Genomic DNA, 23,462 nt, shown 5'->3' with positions numbered 1-23,462 from the left:
TTACAACATAACCTAACAGCAGGTCTAACAGCTCAGCTTTGCACAACGTTTTTGTAAAATCATAAAAGTTAACTTCTACTTGTCCAAAAATTACAAATTTATACTTTATGGAAACTAGACTCAACCTAGTTTACTGCAGTACCAATAATCTCAACCAATTTTCACGTTTACACTTCGTTACAGTCACTTAAACATCATATACACATTCTGTCCAGAAACGGTTTGCATCCAAACTCAATATATCAACAACCTATGAACTATCATGCATTCATATGACCCTCTAGACTCCATAAACACCATCCATGCACATCAATTACATATTACATACTTGATTAGGGTTTGTGTTTGAACTCAAATCAAAGACACAACAATTTACATGCAACAAGATTCAATCTAGTTATCAAATCATCATCAATCAACAACAATCATGTTAACTTCATACATACATGAAATCGGCTCATCTAGGGATTTCAATTAACCCATTAGACATCAAAATCAAGCAACAAGAATGTAAAGGATGATCAATTATACCTTCCTAGCACCTAGTTCTTCAATCAAACACTTGATTTGATGTTGTATGTGTATGTAGAGTGGACGGCAGCCAAGGAGAGGGGTAGGGAGGGTTTGCGATCGGAACTTTGTGGGAAAGAAGAATAATAGTTAGGGTTAAGGTTAAGGATCTATTTATAAACACACAAGTTACACTCAAGTCCCTCCACTTCTAAGTATTACTTTTCTAGCCTAACTAACTTGTTTTCATCTTGAGTTAACGTTTATAACCATGTTATCACATAACACATAAGTCTAACACATAATTATCACATAATTACTGTTTTGACGTTTTTCGTTTATTTATCAATCGTTTGCGTCAACTCGTTTGCGTTTCGGTGCAAATCCCGAAAGACTACACATGTAGTAAGTGTTAAGCGTCATTTAAACCCTAGTTTAAATGTAATGAAGTGTGCGTTATAGATTTAGTGATCTTAAGTTTGAATTGACGGAGTTGAGTTAACGGAGTTAACCTGAAATTGACGATTGTCACATGTATGAATGATGGCTTGACGGTACGTGAACGATCTTCGGATATTGCACGTACTGTCAGGTTGTAACGCTAAGTATAAGGTAAGTATGATATGTATGCTTATGTGTATGAATGTGATAAAGTTAATAAAAGAAGGAAAGGATGGTTGTATGGTTACGAAGAGGGTACCGGGCCCTAATAATACTCGAGGTATGATGTATGGTTGTATGGTAACGAAGAGGGAATCGAACCCTACTAATATTCGAGAACTAGGGAACCGAACCCTACTAATATTCGAGGTAAGAGGGTACCGAGCCCTAATAATACTCGAGGTATGATGTATGGTTGTATGGTAACGAAGAGGGAATCGAACCCTACTAATATTCGAGAACTAGGGAACCGAACCCTACTAATATTTGAGGAAAGAGGGACCAGACCCTTATAATATCTGTGATGTTAGGGACCAGACCCTTATAATATCTGTGATGTTAGGGACCAGACCCTTATAATATCTGTGAGGTTATAGGGCGAAAGGCTCTTTAAAACGTATGATTATGTATGTAAAGAAAGTATGAAGGTAAGAATGAAAGTATATGCAATTATGTGTGTATGAAAGAAAGTTAAGAGGTTAAGTAAGAAATGTAAGAAGGTATTGTATGATTATGTGATTAACTAGAACTCACTCAGCGTAGCTGACTTTTAGTATGCACGCAGGTGAGTAGGATGAGGCAGCTCGCTTGAGGAGACACGTGGCACTGAATAAGAGGCTGGCATCGGAAGACTCAAGACGTTTAAGTTTAATGTTTCGTTTATTTTGAAAGACAAAATGATGTTTTAAGACAAGACGTGTTTTGTTATGAAATGTTTTATGAAAGTTTTTATATTCCGCGAAAGTTTTAATGAACTCTGATTTGTAAGAACTGTGTTTATGAGTAAATCCGACGCTAAAGTAAGGCTACCGGGTTCGGGGCCTTACACATAACCAAGGGTTCATAGTGACCATACCGAGCTCGAAACACCAATTTAGAAACATCTTCCTCTAGGATTTTAACTTGAAGATAGCCGAATCGGAGGTCGATTTTCGAGAAGTAATCCACTCCCTGGAGTTGATTGATCAAATCGTCGAATCATGAGAGGGGGTGTTAGTTTTTGATAGTGATTTTTGTTTAGTTCTCCGGTAATCAACACATATCCTAAACTTTCATCCTTCTTCCTTACTAATAAGACCGATGCTCACCAATGATGATAGGTAAGTCCCATAAAGCTTTTATCTAATAATTCTTGTAGTTTTATAATTAGTTTTTTTTTTTTTTTTTTTTACATTTTGGAGAATGTTAGACAATTAGGTGCCTTGGTAAAAGGAGTTGTCCAGAAGGTTAGGTCAGTTCGAAGTTCAACTTGTCGGATAGTGGTATCCCGGGTAGTTTATTAGAAAGGACATCAGAGTATTCATGTACCTCGAGGATATCTTCTATGTGTTTTTCATCGAGATTCTTTATGGTTACGTTTGCTATAGACGCTATATACCCTTGGCGTAAAAACTTCAACATTTTAAGATGAGACACGAGAGGTAATATTGAACCAGACTTCTCTCCCTATACCATGATCGTTTCGTCATCCGAGAGAGGAATTTTAACTATCTAATCATTACACAAGATTTCCGCTTGGCATTTAGCTATCAGTCTATACTGATGATAACGCTTCCCAACTATACTGGGAGTAGATCAATAAAATGGTTGTTTGTTTAGGTTACTAGGATAGTTTCAGAAATTTTTTTTTAACAGTTATAATTTTATCGTTAGCAGATTCGATAGCAAAGGGATCTGTTAGTCCACTAACAGGTATATTTTCTAAGGATAAGAAGTTAGTGGGAATAAGATCTCTATCGTTTCCTATATCAACCGAGACTGAGGCGTTTTAATCATAAATTACGAAGGTATCCTTTCACCACAATTAAGTCTTATTGTGTTATATCTGATCTAATCACCAAACACGGCCTCCAACCGAGTTAGACGTCGACATTTGTTCTTGGCTTAACTAGGGACAGTTCTTTTTGGAGCATCTCGTACGGACACACTCATAGTAACATGATGGTTTGTTGTAGGCGATGGATGAATTAGTTATGATTAGGGTAACTGTAAGTGGTGAGGTTAGAATGATCGGATTACAGTGTTCATAAAGGTTCCACAGGTATAAACATAGTATCCAATCCTCCTGCTTTTAAGACATGCCTTTATTTGACATACCCTTTGGTAAAGGTTCATTGTATACGTTTCATTCTGATATAAAGTTAATTGCTGTAGTATTTTGAGTTATAGGGGCGCGCACGTTTAATTTGTTTTAGTTCTTGTACCGCTGATTCGTGATAAGTTCGTTTTGTACTCGATGAATTCCCCAAGCTTCCTCGATATCCAATTTCTGACCAAATCAAAATCTATCACAACAGCTCGTATTGTAGCATTCTCATAAGCTAAGTATTTAACTAAAATAGCTAAAGCCTCTACTTTCGAGCTACCAACCATGGCACCAGTCGGGTCAGATCGTTAAAACCGTTCGCGTATCCCAATTAACCCGCACATTTCGTTGTCAGTTTCCCAAGTTCATATTCTAATTTCTAGATTTCAATCCTTGGATGAAAATGTTATAATAAAAGGGTTTTAAGTTTTTTCCAAGTCATGTGGATATTTGTCTTTTGTTCCCGAATTCTTACAATCGTATTCTACCACATAAGGGCGTGGCCAAGTAATGTAATAGTACATAATTAACACTACAATTTAATAGGAAGCTATTGGTATGGATAACAGACTTTATTATCTCGATCCATTTTACTAACTCATTTGATTCTTTAGTACCACCAAAATTTTACATGTTTACACGACTTAAATTGTTTATATATTCAAATCTTGATTATTTTAAAATAGTCAATTAATAAATATATGTTCATATATTCACAAAATATTTTATTATATGAAGTATAATCAAATTATTTTCTATAACAGAAACTTCATTTTAAACGGTTGTTACCATTATTATTATTATTATTATTTATTACTATTATTATTATTATTACTACTACTAATATTACTACTACTACCATTATTATAATATTTTTTCAAGATTAAATAAAGTAAAATATTTTCTTAAGCCCATGAGGCTATTATACTATCACTATAAAAAGCGTTATCTTCACCGAGTTATTTTATTTGGCAATCATTCATAATGTTTTCATAAGGCGCCACCCGAAAGAAAAATCTTTTACACTAAAAGTTTTATACAGTTTCACAAACTTTAGTTCTAGCTAAGGATTTCTTTTCAAATTATTATTATTTTACTTTTAGCATCATGTTTTGCAATCAATCTTTCACAAACTTAAACGAATCTTAAAAGGAAATTTAATTTTTTCTTTCCTTTCCTTGTCAACGTCAACGAGTTCCGAGAAAATAAATCATACAATCGTTCCCATAGCAACTTTCATAACACACCCCCTCTTCGAAAAGACAAACATCGCGAACTACCTTTTGTTTTGCTTTCTTTCTTCTTTATATATATATATATATATATATATATCATTCTATTTGGACATTATCAAAATAATTTTACGTATCGATTTTATTTCGAAGGTTGTTTACGAAGTTAATATTGAGTTTGGTTATTCGTTGATTAGTGTACTATTTTCATGCATAGTTGCATTTTTTAAAAGATTTAGTTTTGTTATTTAAATTTCACGGTCTATAACCGATTTTCCATAAACGTAATCGATTTTCCATAAACGGTCTATAACCGATTTTCATGCATAGTTGCATTTTTTTAAAATATCAATGTGGCCTTTATTCACATTGATATTTTATTGGAATTTTTATTTGTTAACGAGTCATTATTGACTCCATGAACTTACTCTATTACGTTATTAAAGTTTCGTTATTCTATCTCATTCTCGGACCCAATACTTGACCGACTTACACGTTTATATTTTGTTGGCTCAATGCCACATTTATTTATTTTGTTATTATCGACTTCAATGTTTTGTTTAATTATGTTGATTTTCATGACTTTAACGTTTCCATTCATTATTATTATTATTATTATTATTATTATTATTATTATTATTATTCTAGGTTACTCTAGAATCTTGCTTATTTCATTATAACTTCAACAACATTGTTATTTTGGTTAAACTTCAACGATTTCATTTATTTGGAACTAATATTTTCGCTTATCCTTGGTCTCAAGGATTTATTTATACATTTTGTTATTTTTAATTTCTATGGTTCATTGTTTTTGATTTCCAAGTTTTTATTTATTGTAATTATTGTATATGTTTTAAAACCCATACAATGGGACAGACTATATGGACCATCCGACGATAAAGGTAATTATGGATCGATACGTAATTATCCAAGTCCTCGCATGGATGATATAATAAGTACGTTGTGTGCAATAACTCAAAAAATGGAATGATTTTGAAAGATGGGACAAATGAAATATGATAAGGGCAAGGTGGATACGCCACTGGTACATCCTATATATAAGTGTCCTTGTCATATTCCCATTTGTGGCATTTTTTCGGTCAATTAAAGTTCGACGTTATTGTTTTTTATTTAATTATGTATATAAAAATTTGTTAGAACTTTAGTAACTCCATGTATTAGTTTTTTTCTTTTAAAATCTTATTTTTATTTTAATTTCAGGACGAATTTCTAAAATTTGTGAATCCTATAACATTCGTTACTTTTCAAACCCGAAAACCCGACCCATTTTAAATTTTTTGGTTTTGTTTATATATATATATGTGTGTGTGTGTGTGTGTGTGTGTGTGTGTGTGTGTGTGTGTATACACACACACATATGGGTGGGATCAAGTGAAAACTCCTCTTAAAGAGAAAACTTAAAACCTCTTAAACAATTATTTTTAACTTTTGTTTTTTTAATTTTTTTGAAGTTTCTTTTTTTTTCATTATTCTTATATTTTGTTATTGGTTCGATAACCTCGTCGGTGTAGTGCACATGTGTAATAGTGTGAATTGCATATATGCAAAATTGTTGTATTGCATAGAATACAACGCTATTGCACATATTTGATACAACAGTATTGTATATATACAATATAAGACTAATACGCTCATCGAATACACATTAGTACGTATGTGTAATACAACATTAACTCACATACGCACCACATCGACTTTTATTTCATTATTATTTTGTTTGCATATAATACAACACTACTACACATATACAATACATAAATATTGAATATATGCAATTAAACACTATTTAACTTAAAAATACATAGTAATACACATGTTTAATACAATGGTATCGCACAGTAATACGTATGTGCATTACAAGTGTGCCAACTTCCACCGTGTTTAGCTTTCAACCACCAATGAACCTTCCACCCTTAACAAGTTTTGTGCCCACTCAAGGACAATCGTCAAATTCATCACAACAATTACCTTTTCACTCTCCACAGCACCCACTTTACAGTCAACAACCATACACATTTCCTCAAGACCCACCCATAACCCATACTTCACTGGGTCAGAGATTGGGCCCGTATTTGATTGGTGGGCTACGCTATGAAGATAAACAATAAAGTGTATGAAGAGTTTGAAGAAGGATATTGTAAGACCCCGAATCCCGGGAATCCTACAGTTTGTAATCACATCCACAAATTCACAAAAATTTAAAACCAAACGATTCTTTTTATTCAAAACAAGTTCAAAGTAAATAACAGCGGAAAAGTTTAAGTATTAAAAATCCCAAAACACGGGTACAGGTGTCCAAAATCAATTGTAAATAAAATATTCGTTTTACTTGAAATCTTCATCTTATTAAAATCGTTTCAGAGTAGTAAACAGCGAAATAGATAACATCAAAATTCCCAAAACCAGGGAAAGTGCCCAAAAATCAAAAGTTAAATACTTATGGTAAAAATTTAAAAGAAACAGTTTGCGTTATTAATTCTTCGACTAGATGTGCCTTCAACCGTCCGAGTAGTCTCTAGCACGTCCAAGCGGAAATCTCTAATCCTCAACCTGAAAGTCAATCTAACATACACACAAAGTCAGCTTGAGCTGAGTGAGTTCAAGTTTTCATAAACAATAATTCATACTTTATTTCAAAGCTGTAGTTATAAACAATAGAGAAGGTATAAATAAAATAAATTATATATAATTCACCAAGTAATACAATCATCGTTGAACACACATACACGGGCCTCTCCACCACGAGTCAAGACTCGAGTAATATATTTGACCCGGACGCGGTAAGACCTAAGCATGTGACACGAGCCTCCTCACCCCGGGTCATCCCCAAGTAATATATTTAACTCGGTCAGAGTTTAATAAAACAAAATCACGTAACACGAGCCTCCTCACCCCGGGTCATCCCCAAGTAATATATTTGACTCGATCGCGGTTTAACAACCAAACACGTGATACTGGCCTCCTCACCCCGGGTCTTCCCCAAGTAATATATTTGACCCGACCATGGTTCATAATACGGCGGGCCTCCTCACCCTGGGTCTTCCCCAAGTAATATATTTGACCCAGCCGCGTCAATAATAACATACAGGGCTGAGAAAACGTACAACCCAAACACGTAACATTCAGCGCATGCAAACACAAAGTAGGCATACGCAACATTCAGTAGTCGAGACGACTACAAACATTCAGGGTCGAGCAAACGTACAACCCAAACACGTAACATTCGGCGCATGCAACACAAGGTAGGCATACGCAACATTCAGTAGTCGAAACGACTACAACATCGCCAAATATAGGCCAAGCAATAATGTATATACATATATATATATTTAACATCCCAAGGCCTGCCATTGCTAGCAAGCCTATATAAATTCGTTTAAAAACATTTCAAGAGTTTAGATATCAAAACGGGATTATAAAACATTCCAAGAGTTTAAATATAAAAACGAGATTATAAGACATTCCAAGAGTTTAAATATAAAAACGAGATTATAAAACATTCCAAGAGTTTAAATATAAAAACTGGATTATAAAACATTCCAAGAGTTTAAAATATAATACGGGACACGAACAGTTAGGCCATCATCAACACTAAGTATTCGTACTTAGACATCTATATACATCCATATATTTATATCCCTATAAATACCGTCCAAATAATAACATTAGGGTCGAGCACACGTACAACCTAAACACGTAACATCTCATCCAAGTAATAACATCAGGGTCGAGCACACGTACAACCCAAACACGTAACATCAGTACATGCAAACACAAAGTAGGCATACACACATCAGTAAGCCTACATTCATCATTCTTAGTCACGAGGAACTAAATATCATTACACAATCGTAGGCTATAAGGTAACACATCCTCATACGTACATACATACCTCCATATACACATACATATATATTCCTACATACATAGATATATATATATATATCATCCCATACGGGAACTAAGTAGATAGGTCTACTCATATTCAATTACTACCAAGTCTACTAACGTCCTCGAGTCTAGACCATCAATAGTGTATGTAACCTTAAGGACACAAGACCATGAACGAGTCTAAAATATCCTAAGGCATATAAATTAATTCAAATGTAGCTTTCAAAATGCACCATCACGATTGGGACCATGTAAAACTATTCAAATCATTGTAACGAGTAAAATCGTTTAATATTGTATTTCGGTGTGTATGCTAGCCCAAAACGTAAAAGAGTAAAAATGGCATCATGAACTCACCTGAATCAACCGAACACCTGCAATGAGCTAGGAAATCCCTAAGTACACAATCACAAGCAATGGTCTGTAAATTATACACAACGCGTTACTAAACTAGACTGTAAGAACACTCTAGCCTAATGGGCCGTTCAAGCCCAACAACTTGGCCCAAGGCCCAACACTTTGGCCCAAGGCCCAACAACTTGGCCCAAGGCCCAACACTTTGGCCCAAGGTCCAACAACTTGGCCCAATGCCCAACACTTTGGCCCAAGGCCCAACAACTTGGCCTAAGGCCCAACGATAATCAAATCGGGTCGAATGCGCGCGAAATAAACCTTAAAAGCATTTGTTAAACGAATCAGCCCCGAATGGACCAAATTCCATATTAAATCTTTTCATTCATCAAGATTATGCCACCCGAGTTGATAGGGTTGACGGTTCCTTTTTACAACTCTTACTTTAACGTTTAAACGAAAATTCGCGCACCGCCGACTCGATTGACGAAGCACTAACCCCAACAGCCCCGTGCATCAAAAATATAATTTTCCCACAGCCCTTAAAGCCCCCTAGGGCTGTACAAACTGATTCGGTCGGTCATCCGATCGTTTAACGCATCAAACTCAACAATTGCCAATCCTACACCCAATAAACCCTAGTTTTTGAACTAAAATCGATTGACCGACCTAAACACCTCCATTGGCCATGAAATTTTAGTATGTTGTAAGTGACATACCTAAGAATATGACAGAGTTCGAACTTCAATTATAACAGCCCCGAAAGATGCGAGAAAGGGCAGCCACCGGTTAAGCCTAAACGAACTTATCGATCAATAACGAATATAACATGCAGATTTTAGCATGGAAAGATGTATTTTATTACATAGGAAAACCATGGAATTAAATTATTAAATTTTTACCAGTGTTGCATAAATATCTTAAGTTTATAAAAATATTTTATTATATTTTTCTAGTGGACACAAAAATAATAAAAATTCTTCCAACACAGAAAGGTATGTGCAGCTATTTCAGCTGCGCAACAAAATGGTTTTATTTTTATAAAATTCATTACCCAGCCAAATTAAACGATTCCAATTGGGTTTGGTTCCTAACTCAAAATATTAACTTCCAGAAGTGGAACCAACCAATTTAATCTTGTCGAAAAAAGGTTATGATGTTGGGAAGACGGACCAGAATCCGTCGTCCCGCATCAGGTTTGACACTCAATTTTATAAAATCATAAAAACTATTCAAATCTCGTCCAAAAATTACGTATTATACCTTTCTGGAAACTAGACTCAAAGTAGAATATCATGGAATCAAGAATCGATCAAAAACAGTGGATTAACATCGCGTTACAGACCCTACAATAAACGTATATGAATCTGTCAGCAAGCTGTTATCATCAAAACTCAATCCTAACGACCAATAAGCGCGCCATAAGGATGAATTAGGGTGAAAAAGAGTTGTATACATATAATACCGACCTGGAATTGAAGTTTGGACGGCCGGACGGTGGCTGATTGCACGCAAAACAAGGTGGAAAGGGCTGTAGCTGCTGCTTCTTGCGCCGATCGGACTAGTGAAGGAGGCTAGGGTTTGTTTTTTTTTATTATAATATAAAATATTACACCCTAGTCCCTTGAGTTGGAAAGATGTAGCAAGTTGGGTGAAAAGTTAAGTGAGAAATGTTTACGAGGGTGGCCAGGAGCTCTCGGAAGAAAGCCGGGTCAAGCCCGAAGGTGTACGTAACACTACAAGATTAAACCTTTTGTCGCAAATTAACTGGCGTTACAGATATGCAAGTGGAGTTGATGGGAGTTAATTGAGGAATCAAGGGCAATTCGGGTATGGTCCCGAACATCAACTGCAACATCAAATGCAACAATGGGGTGGACCTCCAATTATTCAAGAACTGCAGCAACCACAACCATTGCAACAAGTTCCACAACAACCGCAATATCAACAACCTCAATTTCAACAACCAAATCCCCAACCGCAATTTCAATAAAATGTGCAACAAAGGCCCGTTTACCGGCAAATGGGCCAACCGAGAGTACTATTGTGGGTACCAAGACGGCATGCAAGAGAAATGGTCAGGGGAATTGAAGCTCACTTTAGACTGGTCATCACCAATAACCCATCTCTGGTGTTTATTCCTCAAAACCAAAATGGAAGAACGTTTGAGGTGAGAACCAATGCGCTCCAAACTTTACCAAAGTATAAGGGTCTAGCAACGAAAGAACCTTATTTTCATTTGGAGGCATATGACTCTATTTGCAACACGATTGGGGGTCAAGGTTTTTCACCGGATGAGGTTAAGTTGGTTTTATTCCAATTTTCGTTAGAAGAAAAGGCAAAGAGATGGTTTTAGACATTGCCTTCTGCATCAATTTATACTTGGGCCGAGATGCAACAAAGGTTTTTGGAAGAATTCTATACGGCTCAAAAGACTAATGATGCAAGACGAAGTTTGAGAACTTTCCAACAACAATCGGGTGAGATGTTTCATGAAGCATTTAAGCGATTCAATATGATGATTAAGAATTGTCCTCAACATGGTATTGCTCTTTGGGAATTGTTGAATGCTTTTCGTGAGGGGTTGAATGCGGAAGATGAGAGGGACTTAATGTCAATCACAAATGGTACATTCGGTACCAATTATGAACAAGATAATTGGGCATTCTTGGAGCAAATGTCGGTCACATCAAAAAGAAATGCTCAAACCGCAAGAAGAGCAGGCCGGTTATTACAAGACCACAAGTGTATGTGGTTAATAATGAAGCACCTCAAGTTTCTAATCAAGTGTATGATGTGTGCACGAGTTGTAATGGGCTGGGACATGCTAGTGATATGTGTCCCGGTGTGGAAGGACAAGTTGAAGAGGTGGATGCAATTCAAGGTCAAGGAGGTGGTAATCGGAATTATAACATGAACTCAAACACTTACCACCCCGGGTTGAGAAATCATCCAAACATCCGCTATGGCAATCAATCAACTCAACTCAATCCTAATTTCCAAGAGACTTCTCAAACCCACTTTCTTCCTCGTCAACAATACTTCAATCAAGGAAATGCTCAAAGTGGAACAACCATGAAAATCAAGGTCAATTTCAGTAATCGAGTGGTAATCAAAGTGGGTCTTCGGGTCAAAGTTCTTCAAGTGGGAATGAAGTCATGGATATGCTTAGGATGATACAACAAGACATGCAAACGAGAAATTAACTTGATGAAGTGCGCATGCAAAAGGATGAAGTCCGTGACAAAGCCATTCAATCTTTGACCACTCAAATGGGTCAACTTGCAACCGATGTTGAGAATTTGAAGAAAAACAGCTCGAGCTTAAAGAAGGAGAACAACGTGCATATAAATGCGGTAAGTCTTTTACCTAATTTTGGAATTTCTAGTGTTCAAGTAGATCCAACACCACAGTTTGTTGAGGGGGTGGTGGAAGATATTAGTGATGAGACTGAAAATGTGAGTGATTATGAAACAATTTTTCAAAATAATTCTGAATTACAACCAAATCAAATATCTTTTTGTGAAAATTCTTCTTGTGGTAAATGTTTAAATGACAAATTAACAAAAATAAGGGATGAGAGGGTTGATAACAATATTATCCCGAGTAAACTTCAAGACTCAGGAGTGCCCCTTTTATCAAAAAGTAACCACCACCGTGGTTTCAGTGGATCATACCCATACACTTCCCCGAGGCATGATATATAATGTGATGGTACATGTGGAGGATTTCTGTTACCCAGTTGACTTTTTAGTACTTGATTATGCTAAAAATGTAACTAATACGCAACCCACAGTCATATTGGGTAGACCCTTCCTCGCCACTTCACTTGCAGTAATTGATTGTGCTAAGGGGACTCTGAGAATTAAATGTGGGAATCGTGATAAACTGTTATTATTATTTGAAAATACTACTGACCCTCTTGTTGACAAGGAAAGCCTGAAGGCGGATTTTGTTAACAAGTGTGTATCCTTGAGCAAGGATCACACGAAAATGGAGTGTTTTATGATTGACAGGTCAGTTGAGAAGAAAGAAGTTGAGCATTAACAGAGTGAGAAGGTGACAGAAAAAGGTGGCCGACCAAGGAAGACAAAAGTGAGACATCCACCTAACCTAAATGATCCAGGGTGGAGGATGAGGATGTTCGGGCTCGACCCTGGTTTTCCGGAAAACTAGCAACAGTTGCTTGAAAAAGAACGTGCTTATAACGAGAAGGCTGCACGGGAGTGGGCCAGTCACCCACCTTGAATATCATAAAAGTTTCAAAAAGGTGGTAATTATACATTTTGTATATTTTTATTTTGCTCTATAATTTCTAGTTTGTTTGTTATTAATGGTATTTTAAGTTACCATCTTAGCAAAAACCAAGTGTGAGGAAATTCTTATGGATTTCTTTTCGACACTATGTTAAGGACAACACGGGTTTTTCATGAATGGAAGTAGAGTTTTTAATTAGTAGAGTCTTTGTTTTTAATTTCTCAAAACCATACATTGGGGACAATGTATCCCAATTGTGGGGATGGGAGAATTTTTAGTTCTTAAAATTTTTTCATAAAAAAAAAGAAAAATAAAAGAGAAAAATAAAAAATAAAAAAAAAATTTAAAGAAAGTCGGAAAGTGGTAAGATGGCGGGGTAAGGTTTTGGTCCTTTTTCATAGTCACAATTCCCTAAATGTCAAGTTTGCTTAGTTGTTTTAATAAACGAGGTTGTGTAGTATTCTAGTCAAGGTTAGCATGATTTCGGTACAATAACCAGCATAACATGTCCATATCCACTTGTTTATTGGGAAAGTGGAGAGTGGTGATAGATTGGTTATTCTCCATTAGAACTTGTGCTATCAATGCATTTTGAGACCTTAGCTTGGCATAAGTGCAAAAGTGATAGAGGCAATTAGGTTAAAGCCTCGTCTGGATGAGCGCGAGTGTGGGTTTTGGGGGTTGGGCCTCATACATTACACATATGAGCATGGGCAATGAGAGGGGCGGGGGGTTGGTTCCCGTAGAAAACAACATTGGATCTATTCTTTTTTATTCGATCAACCCCGATGTTATTTTGCGAGACGATCCGGCTTAGTAGGTATTTCTTTGTAGTTGTATTTGTTTTGGTACTAATCAATAGAGAGTATTAGGTTTTATGTTTATTTGCAAGTATAAAATGAAAAAAAAAAAGAAAAAAAATAAAGAAAAAAGAAAGAAAAATTTGAGAGTCAATGTTCGAAGTAGGGTGTATTGAGTGTTGAGATGCAAGTCAGTAATGTTTATAGTTGTTTATTTTATTGTTTACTTAGTTTTGATGTAATAAGCTGGATCGGATCGCCTGAGCTACTTTCAATATTCCCCTTCCATACCCTTACACCTTGCCCCATTATAACCCGTTTTAAGTCCTCTTGATTTGCATTTGTGTCAAAGCATTTATATAGGTGGAGATTTGATGGTAGTACAAGCGCATGCGAGGAGAATTAAGTATTATTGGAATATATGGAACGATCACCGATAAGATGGTCAATGAGTGATAGTGTGTTATGTGTGGGTAAAAACCGAAAGCATGTTAAGGTTGACCAGAATTCTTTGTTTTAAATATAATATTAAGTAATACTAATGAAACCTCTAATAATGAGGGAATAGGGTATGATTTGGGACCTTGACTGAACCGGGTGTGTTGGTATGTTTGGTGGTTGTATTTTGAAAGCAATTGTGGTTTTAAGTGTTGCTTGGGGGCAAGCAACGGTTAAGTGTGGGAATGTGACGAGTGACTCGTAGGGAAGCTGTTAAGCGAGTTAAAAGATATAAATGCATTGGCTTAACCAACGTAATTTCATGGAATTAGTTGACTGTGGTTACTCGTAGGAGGAGGTAGAGGATGAAATTACGAGAACGTGGGCGAAAACGGCGAAGAAAACGGAGTTGAAACAAGAAAGATATGAAGAAAACAAGAAAATGAGCAAAAGCTCCACCGTGGCCCACGGTCAACACCGTGGACCACGGTCAACCCCACTCCAATCAGATAGTTTTCACCGTACCGTGTCATTCTAAGCACCGTGGATGGACCGTGGCCCACGGTCCGACTCGTAACAGGCGAGTTTGGGCAACTTTTTAGGCCGTTTTTGGGTGTATTTTCACATATCTTTCAATTGGGACGACCCTAGGGCGATTTGTGGAGTCCAAGAGATTAATTTTGGTGATTGTAATCGTTATTTTGAGTTTTTGATTCTTATGACGAAGACAATTGATGTTATGATGATCTCTCAAACCATGAGTGGCTAGTTCCTTTGGTATTCCTCTTTGGATGTAAGGTTAATTACAAGACACTTATGTTATTTGTTCTTGAACTTGGATTGATTATCTAATTGTTCATGTTAGTATAATCATGATGTTTGTGTGATTGTTTGTAACTTGTCTATATCGGTTAAACCTAGTTTTAAACCACGCGTTCTTGGTGTCGTTGACAATTGAGATTTAGTGGAAAGAATTAGGGTTAATAGTATTGATTGATTGTTGAGTAACAACCTCGCATTCTAGGAATCCGAGTACTTAGTTCTTGACTTATCACAAACAATTGCATATGCACAAAACCAAGATATTATGGTTTATCCATTGAATGTTAACAAGAGTGTTGAGTAATAACCTGAACCCCGAGGGAATGCTTGTTTAATCAATCGTTTACAACTTTCGTGTTAGTTATTTTAGATATTAAAATCAAATCAAAATCACTTTGAAGATTACTTTTTGTCTTTTACTTTCATATTAGTTTAATTTCTAAGCTACTTTAGTAACACATATTCCACAAACTCTTTGTGTTCGACACCCACTTACTGCTATCTATTTAGTTGTAATTGGTTTATTTTTGAGTGAGTCTTCGACCACACGTCAAGGCACGAGGCGGCAGGTAATTGTTGGAGGCTTGAAGTAGTAAATGAGACACACAAACACGATTTCGTTGTCTTTGAGGAGGGACACGCGCAACTCAGGAAAATGACCAGCGTTGAACTTGATCTGGTTGTGACGTTAAACTGGAACGACTTGAGGCCTAGCCAAATTCACACAGCCGTACGTGAGCAATTTCCCGGTTCTAAATGTAGAATAAAGGACAGATATAATGCCTTGAGTAAGATTAAAGATCAGGAGAAATTTGGTGGTATCCCCATGAAGGTAGTTGAAAACCTTTCAAGTTTTACTATATTTAACCCGCGTTATAATATTTATTAAAGTTTTATTAAATCCAATGAAGGTATTAGAAAACTTTTTCCATAACAATGGTTTCGCGTACTATACCCGGGAAAATTCTTCCACCGACAGGACGGAGGATATTTTATTTTGTCATAATATATCGCATAAAATTTGGCGTGCATTACCCGAGGTGTTGTTGATTGACACGATGTACAATACCAACACGTGCAGGTGGCCGTTGGTTCAATTTGTTGGTGTGACGTTGACATCAAAGGCGTTCTGTATCGCCCACGCATTTCTAGTTAGGGAAACAAAGAAGAACTTCACATGGGCTCTCAAGAAACAAAGAAGAACCCCGTGATTGTGACTGACACGGATCGAGCCCTAATGAAGTCATGCAACGTAGTCTTCCCTAACGCCACCAAAATTTTATGTAGATGGCACATCTGCGAGAACATAAAGAAAAAGTTTAAAAGTCTTTATAGAACAAATATTTGGAAGGATATCGCGTACTGGTTGTCACACCCCGACTTAGGGCCTAGGTGCCACACCTGTTAGTTGGTATCTGTTTTGAAAATATATTAGAGTTGCGGATTTGTTTTAGCGGAAGTCTTTGAAATATAATATTCATTTATAAAATGTCGGGTCAGAATACCCGTTTGAATGTTTCAAATACCTGTCTTTTGAAAATATATTTCTTTATAATATATGAATAAATGTCCGAGCCATCAGATCACCTCTAATGACTATGTCTCCAATCTTCTATCTGTCTTGCCTGTCAGTTTTATTCTTTAGAGTTCCCTGAAATGTGGGGTGAAAATACATCAGCACATAGCCAGTGAATGATGCAGGCTCAGTATCAATACCATTGTGTAAACAACAATAATTCCTTTGTGACAACACTCATTAGGCACCCAACTTAATTGGGATAAAATTACTCTAAGTTATGTACAATTAATCATATACACAATATCATTTCTCTTAACGGTCCTGTAGACTTCCAGAGGCATGTTCGATCATATGCATGGCCTCGGGGAACTCCGAGTCACCATGTATGTATCGATCCAAACACCATGTATATTCTTAATCCGAGTATGCCCGTTTCTTATTATTGTAACACAAAGTTTTAAGGATTCTTAAATCCCATGCAAACAGTTCAAACTCTATAAGAGTTGTAAAATTTTAGGGCGTATTCACCTTTTTATGATTGTAATCAGTTTCTAATACTGATTCCTGTATATGATCAGTTTCTGCTACTGACCGCTGTCTGTAAATCAGTTTCTGTTACTGATTCTTGACTGTTATCTCGAACCTATAGTACGAAAATAACATTTGTATAAATATCTAGATCAATGATCTAGCTTCAGACCCCGTAGTCTGTTTTGTATAGCTTTAACCTTGACAAATCATTTGTTTGTATAAAACATTTAGACCTATAGTCCTTTTGTTTATTTATCAATTATGTGTCAGGTTTCTTCTTTAGGAAGAAACATTTATACTAGGTTTCTTTTTCAAGAAGAAACATTACTTTAACTATATCCTGTGTGAATGAACAGTATATTTCTTAGTCATTAAGAAATACTATTTTAACTACACCCTTTGCATATAAATGGTTACGTTTCTTAATCATGAAGAAACAATAATTAACTATAACCTTTGCTTATGAAAAGCTATATTATATTTAACAGTGATCAAGGTTCGGGCTATACCCCCGACTATGGTATAAGCTATTAAAATAATAAAATAATAATTTAATCAGAAGCCCTACCTCGTACGGGTATTTGGAGTAAAATACCTACGACTGATCAAGCGGCACTGCTACTCTTGCGTACTAGAGCTTAGACTGTCAGAGCATCGGAGCTTGGCAAGTTCCACGAGACCTGCACGTAAATTGAGGCTAACTATGTGAAAATGTGTGTGATTGAGGTGTGAGATAAAATTTCGTGAGCCTCCCCTTTTATAGCTGAGTCTGGGTAGTATCGTGTAGCGCGATGGTCCCTTCACTTAGGGCATTGCGTAGTGCGATGTCAGGGGAATGACGCGTGGCTGCTGACTCAGCCCTAGCGTATGCCACGTGTCTCCCCGTCGTGGCACGTGTCTATTGCGTCATGACACTCCATCGCATAGCGCGATGGTTTCATTCTGGAGCTCATCACGTAGCGCAATGGGTTTTGGAATTCAAATTTTTATTTTTAGTCCCTAGACTTTTATAACTTGACACTTCGGCGATGCGAGCGTGCGAAGTGCAAAATGCACCATCAAAACGCCACATTACGCCCATCGCCCGAGTCCGAGTGCGAGTCCGTGCGCGTGCGCGTTGGGTGCTTCGCACCCTCCGCTAGGACTATGGAGAGTGATTAGCCATATTAAAACATTATTATGAAAACTTGCTTCCTTATAAAGAGCTTCCATTTATTTTCTTATTTCCATGTGGGATGAAATCCTTATTTATACTCATGTGAAATACTTTCATTTTCTTCCATCTTTCCATGTGGGATGGAATTTCTCATTTCCTTAACATAAGATGCCTTTATTTTTCTTATCTTATTTTTCCATGACTTTATCTTGAGAATATTTTTAATCCTTCAACTTTCAAAGTTGACAACTTTAGTTCAAATTAAATATGGGTTTTTCCTAGATGTTACATCCTCCCCATCTTGAGATGAATCTCGTTCTCGAGATTCGATGCCTTAGGTTTGTATGTTCTTACTTTGTTGATTCGGGATTATATTCTATCTAATTTGATGTAATTAGTCAATAGCTCAGAATATCATAAGTAATTATAAATTGCTAAATGCAGTGATCAATTGTGCTTAATTATTTATCTTACCTTTTGTATTCTAAGCATTTACTAAGTTTAGCTCTGTTGTTTCTTGGATTCGATCTGTCGAATCTATTCCTTCTCTTGCTCCTAATCATTTGTTTCCTTGTATTCTGACAGTACCTTTGTACTTTAAAGCAGTCATGTTTGATATGCTATCAATCATCTTTCTTGAACATTCTCGATACCTTTTTCGTTGACTTTTTGATCAATCTCTGTTGATATTCTATTAACAGTATTTCTTGAATACCTTGCGATCGAGCAGAGATAGAATTCATTGATATACTATCTTTATATATTTTGATATAGATGATAAACGAGAAACGAAATCCGAAAGCAACCGAAAGTATGTTAAAGAATCCAAAACGATCGAACTTATCGAACTATAAATAAAAACAAAAAAACAAAATCTAACTAACGGAATTGAAAAAGGTTGTAAATATTTGGTTAACGGGATATTACATTATTTTAATATATTTTGTGGCATTATAATAGTATATTTAAACCTTACCGGCTTTTTAATGAACTACTTTAATATTATAACTAACGCTATTATGAGACTTAAGGTATTTACAAGGCACACGTTTTAAATAGGGATGTTATCTCAAACTATGCTAACAAATTAAAACTAACGAATTATAAAGCTAACGAAGTTTACAGTTAACGAACTAAGGTTTCACGAAAAATAAGCTAACAGATGTTTAAAATTTAATGAATTAGAAGCCTAATGAATTTTAAAGTTAATGAATTAAATTTATCGTAACGGAATTTATAAACTCACTTTTTAATGATTTAACAAATTATAAAGTTAATATACTAACGATAGTTTTTAACAGTTCAAAGAAGTTGGAAGTTAGGTTTAAGTTGAAAAAGATTAGTTATAATTTACAAAAATTTTATTTAGTTTTTAAAACAAATAATTTTAGTTAATTTAAAATAATTTTTAAGAATTTTATTGGTTTAATATATATATATAATAAAAATGGTTTTAAAAAAGAAATAAAAGAAGTTCACTGACCCGGGTAGTGTCCTTTACTCTTATGTCTTAACCATTAGGTCATCTTAGCAATTTGTTATAAGCTCATAAACAATAATATATATAGTAATTTCAAGTTCATCATCTTCAAACAAAAACCCTAGGATTCAATCTGACAAATCCGTTCCATGAATGATAAAATTAAGTTGGGGGTTTTGTTTATCGACTAAAAACTATGTAATACCAAGTAAAGTTTACCTCTAATTATTATGATTTGACGGCGAACGAGAGCTTGGCCGGAACGGATTTTAGATGAACAAATTCGTGATTTTGAGTGTGTATTCGATTAAAATGATGATATGAACGAGTTTAGACTAGGATTAGAGTTTTATTTATAGGATGAATTGGAACGTAAACGATTAAAGGTTCGTTATTGTGATTTTTAATTATTTCCGGCAGTTAGCGAGGTTTACGGAAGTCAAAGCACCGATTAAGGGTAAATTACGCGGTGTTGTTGGTGACTAAGGTTTTATTGCATATATTCAATATTTTGTGTATTGTATATGTGTAGTAGTGTTGTATTATATGGAAAAAAAATAATAATAAAATAAAAGTCTATGTGGTGCACATGTGCGTTAATGTTGTATTACACATACGTACTAATGTGTATTAGTCTTATATTGCATATATACAATAGTGTGCATAAAATATGTGCAATAGTGTTGTATTCTATGCAATACAAACACTTTTGCATATATGCAATGCACACCATTACACATGCACACTATACCAAGAGGTTACCGACAAGTGTTTTTTTTTTTTTTTTTTTTGAATCAATAACAACATATAAGAATAATGGAAAAAAAAGAAACTTCAAAAAAAAATTTTTTTTTTTAAAGTTAAAAATAGTTTTTAGGAGTTTTTAAGTTTCTCTTTAAGAGGAGTTTTCACTAGAACTCATCCCTATATATATATATATATATATATATATATATATATATATATATATATATATATATATATATATATATATATATATATATATATATATATATATAGGGAGGATCAAGAGAAAACTTAAAAACTCCTAAAGATTTATTTTTAATTAAAAATAAAAAAATATTTTCAAATTTCTGTTTTTGCCATTATTCTTATATTTTCTAACCCTTTACTTGAAAAAAATTAAAAAAATTAAAAAAATAAAAAAAACCCGCTATAATGAACATACGTATTACTGTGCGATACCGTTGTATTACACATGTGTATTACTATGTATTTTTAAGTTAAATAGTGTTTAATTGCATATATTCAATATTTATGTATTGTATATGTGTAATAGTGTTGTATTATATGCAAACAAAATAATAATGAAATAAAAGTCGATGTAGTGCGCATATGAGTTATTGTTGTATTACATATACGTACTAATGTGTATTCGATGCGCGTATTAGTCTTATATTGAATATATACAATAATGTTGTATCAAATATGTGCAATAGTGTTGTATTCTACGCAATACAACAATTTTGCATATATGCAATTCACACTATTACACATGTGCACTACACCGATGAGGTTATTGTAAGGCCCCGAACCCGGTGACCCTACTTTAGCGTCGGATTTACTCATAAACACAGTTCTTCAAATCAGAGTTTATTAAAACTTTTCGCGGAATAAAAAACATCAATCATTTGTTACAAAACATTAAATCTTTTCTTTGATACCATAACACAAAACTTTATATTTAAAACATCTTTACTTCTTTCTTCAGATGCCAGCCGTTCAATCCATGTCGTGTGTCATCCTCATGCTAACTCTATAATCAGCTCACCTGCGTGCATACTAAAAGTCAGCTACGCTGAGTGAGTTCTAGTTAATCAAGCAACTTATCATACAACCACTTCATACAATATATACGTATCCGAAGACACATAGCCCACTGTCTAACATGCCACTGTTGAACCACTTAATTACCCCTATAGCTTAGCCTCTTAATTACCCCTACAGCTTAGCCACTTATGCCACTATATGCCACCTTAATAACGAAGTCACGTATAGGCTTACCCTACCACGTACTATCGTCATGCCACTAACACTCTTACTAGACTCTGCCACTTCTATCACGTTCTACCACTACTTGTCAACAGCACTCTTTATACCAATACAATATTTACATAATAAGCAATCGCATCATAGAATACATACACACTAACAACCACTTGACAATCACTCTCCTTGACGATACGTGCAATATCCGAAGACCGTTCACGTACCGACAAGCATTACATAATAGCTACTTGTATAACATCTATACACTTACCACTTAAGGTAAGTGTATTCACACTTTCGCATCTAACCTGCTTAACTTACCACTTAGCCTCTTATTTACACCTACCACCTTGCCACTTTGCCACTTTAATAACGTATAACGTTATGCCACTTTGCCACTTAATAACGTATAACGTTATGCCACTTTGCCACTTTAATAACGTAAAACGTTATGCCACTTTGCCACTTTAATAACGTATAACGTTATGCCACTTTGCCACTTTAATAACGTAAAACGTTATGCCACTTTGCCACTTTAATAACGAAGGCACGTATAGGCTTACCCTACCACGTACTATCGTTATGCCACTAACACCCTTACTAGACTCTTGCCACTTCTAACACGTTCTACTTCTACTTGTCTACAACACACTTCATATTATTTACATAATAAGCATGTCACATCAACAATCATACACACATAATAACGATGGCACGTACAGGCTTTCCCTATCACGCGCTCACGTTATGCCACTAACACCCTTGCTAGACACTTGCCACTTTTAACACACTCTACCTCTACCTGCCTATATCACACCTCATATCAGTTCGGTATTTACGTATTAAACCAGTCACATCATAACATTCGTACACACTATCAACCACTTGGAATTTACTATCCTTGGCGATACGTGCAATATCCGAAGATCGTTCACGTACCGACAAGCATTATAAAATATATACCTCATATAACATCTATAGCATACACTTACCACTTAAGGTAAATGTATTCACACTTCACATCGAGTATGCACACAGCCCCGAAAACATAACAAGGAAATGGGGCTAGAAACTCACCTGAACTCTGCTTCTTTCTTCTGATAGCTGTAAATCCCTTCTCTATCTGGGCTCGGCTGACTGTACAAGTTACACGCATCAATACTCGCCTGATCTAATCTGGTGGCCTAGTATTAGCTTACTTTAACTTATCGCTTTATAATTTATTTTCTAATCAAACTTGGCTTTAGGCGAAGTTAACCTTAGGCGAACTTGGCTTCAGGCGAAGTTAAACCTTAGGCGAACTTGGCTTCAGGCGAAGTTAAACCTTAGGCGAACTTGGCTTCAGGCGAAGTTAAACCTTAGGCGAACTTGGCTTCAGGCGAAGTTATCCTTAGGCGAAGTTACGCTTGAAGGCGAAGTTACGCTTGAAGGCGAAGTTCATCAGGCGAACTTAATCTTGCAGGCGAAGTTATCGCGCTGCAGATCTGTTTGCCCATAAATCCTTCGTTTCTTAGCCAAATAACTCGATTTTGGTACCCACGGAATCGTATGATCGGCGCCTACAAATCCCAACCATCAAATCGGCCTAAAATCGACGTTTTAGGGGTCCGATTTGGGCAGTTTGGGTTTCGGGTCCGGTTAACCCATCCAATCCTAACCATTTTCAGTAATATTAGCTTTGTTGGATTTGCTCTTACC

General features: G+C 35.7%; 1 protein-coding gene across 1 annotated transcript; it reads left to right on the top strand.

Annotated features, from left to right (window-relative positions):
* The first annotated feature begins 15,723 nt into the window (after positions 1-15,723).
* On the top strand, positions 15,724-16,279 carry LOC143631600 (uncharacterized). Its single transcript, XM_077100312.1, has 2 exons — positions 15,724-15,900; positions 15,980-16,279. The coding sequence occupies exons 1-2, from the start codon at positions 15,724-15,726 to the stop codon at positions 16,277-16,279; spliced, it is 477 nt and encodes a 158-aa protein (XP_076956427.1).
* The last annotated feature ends 7,183 nt before the right edge of the window (positions 16,280-23,462 follow it).

This window comes from Bidens hawaiensis, unplaced genomic scaffold (genome assembly GCF_021521415.1).
Source record: "Bidens hawaiensis isolate Kalapana, Puna unplaced genomic scaffold, B.hawaiensis_p1.1 tig00006109_1, whole genome shotgun sequence".
Taxonomy (NCBI): Eukaryota; Viridiplantae; Streptophyta; class Magnoliopsida; order Asterales; family Asteraceae; genus Bidens; species Bidens hawaiensis.
The sequence above is the reverse complement of the archived record's forward strand: the minus strand, read 5'-3'. Positions and strand labels throughout refer to the sequence as shown.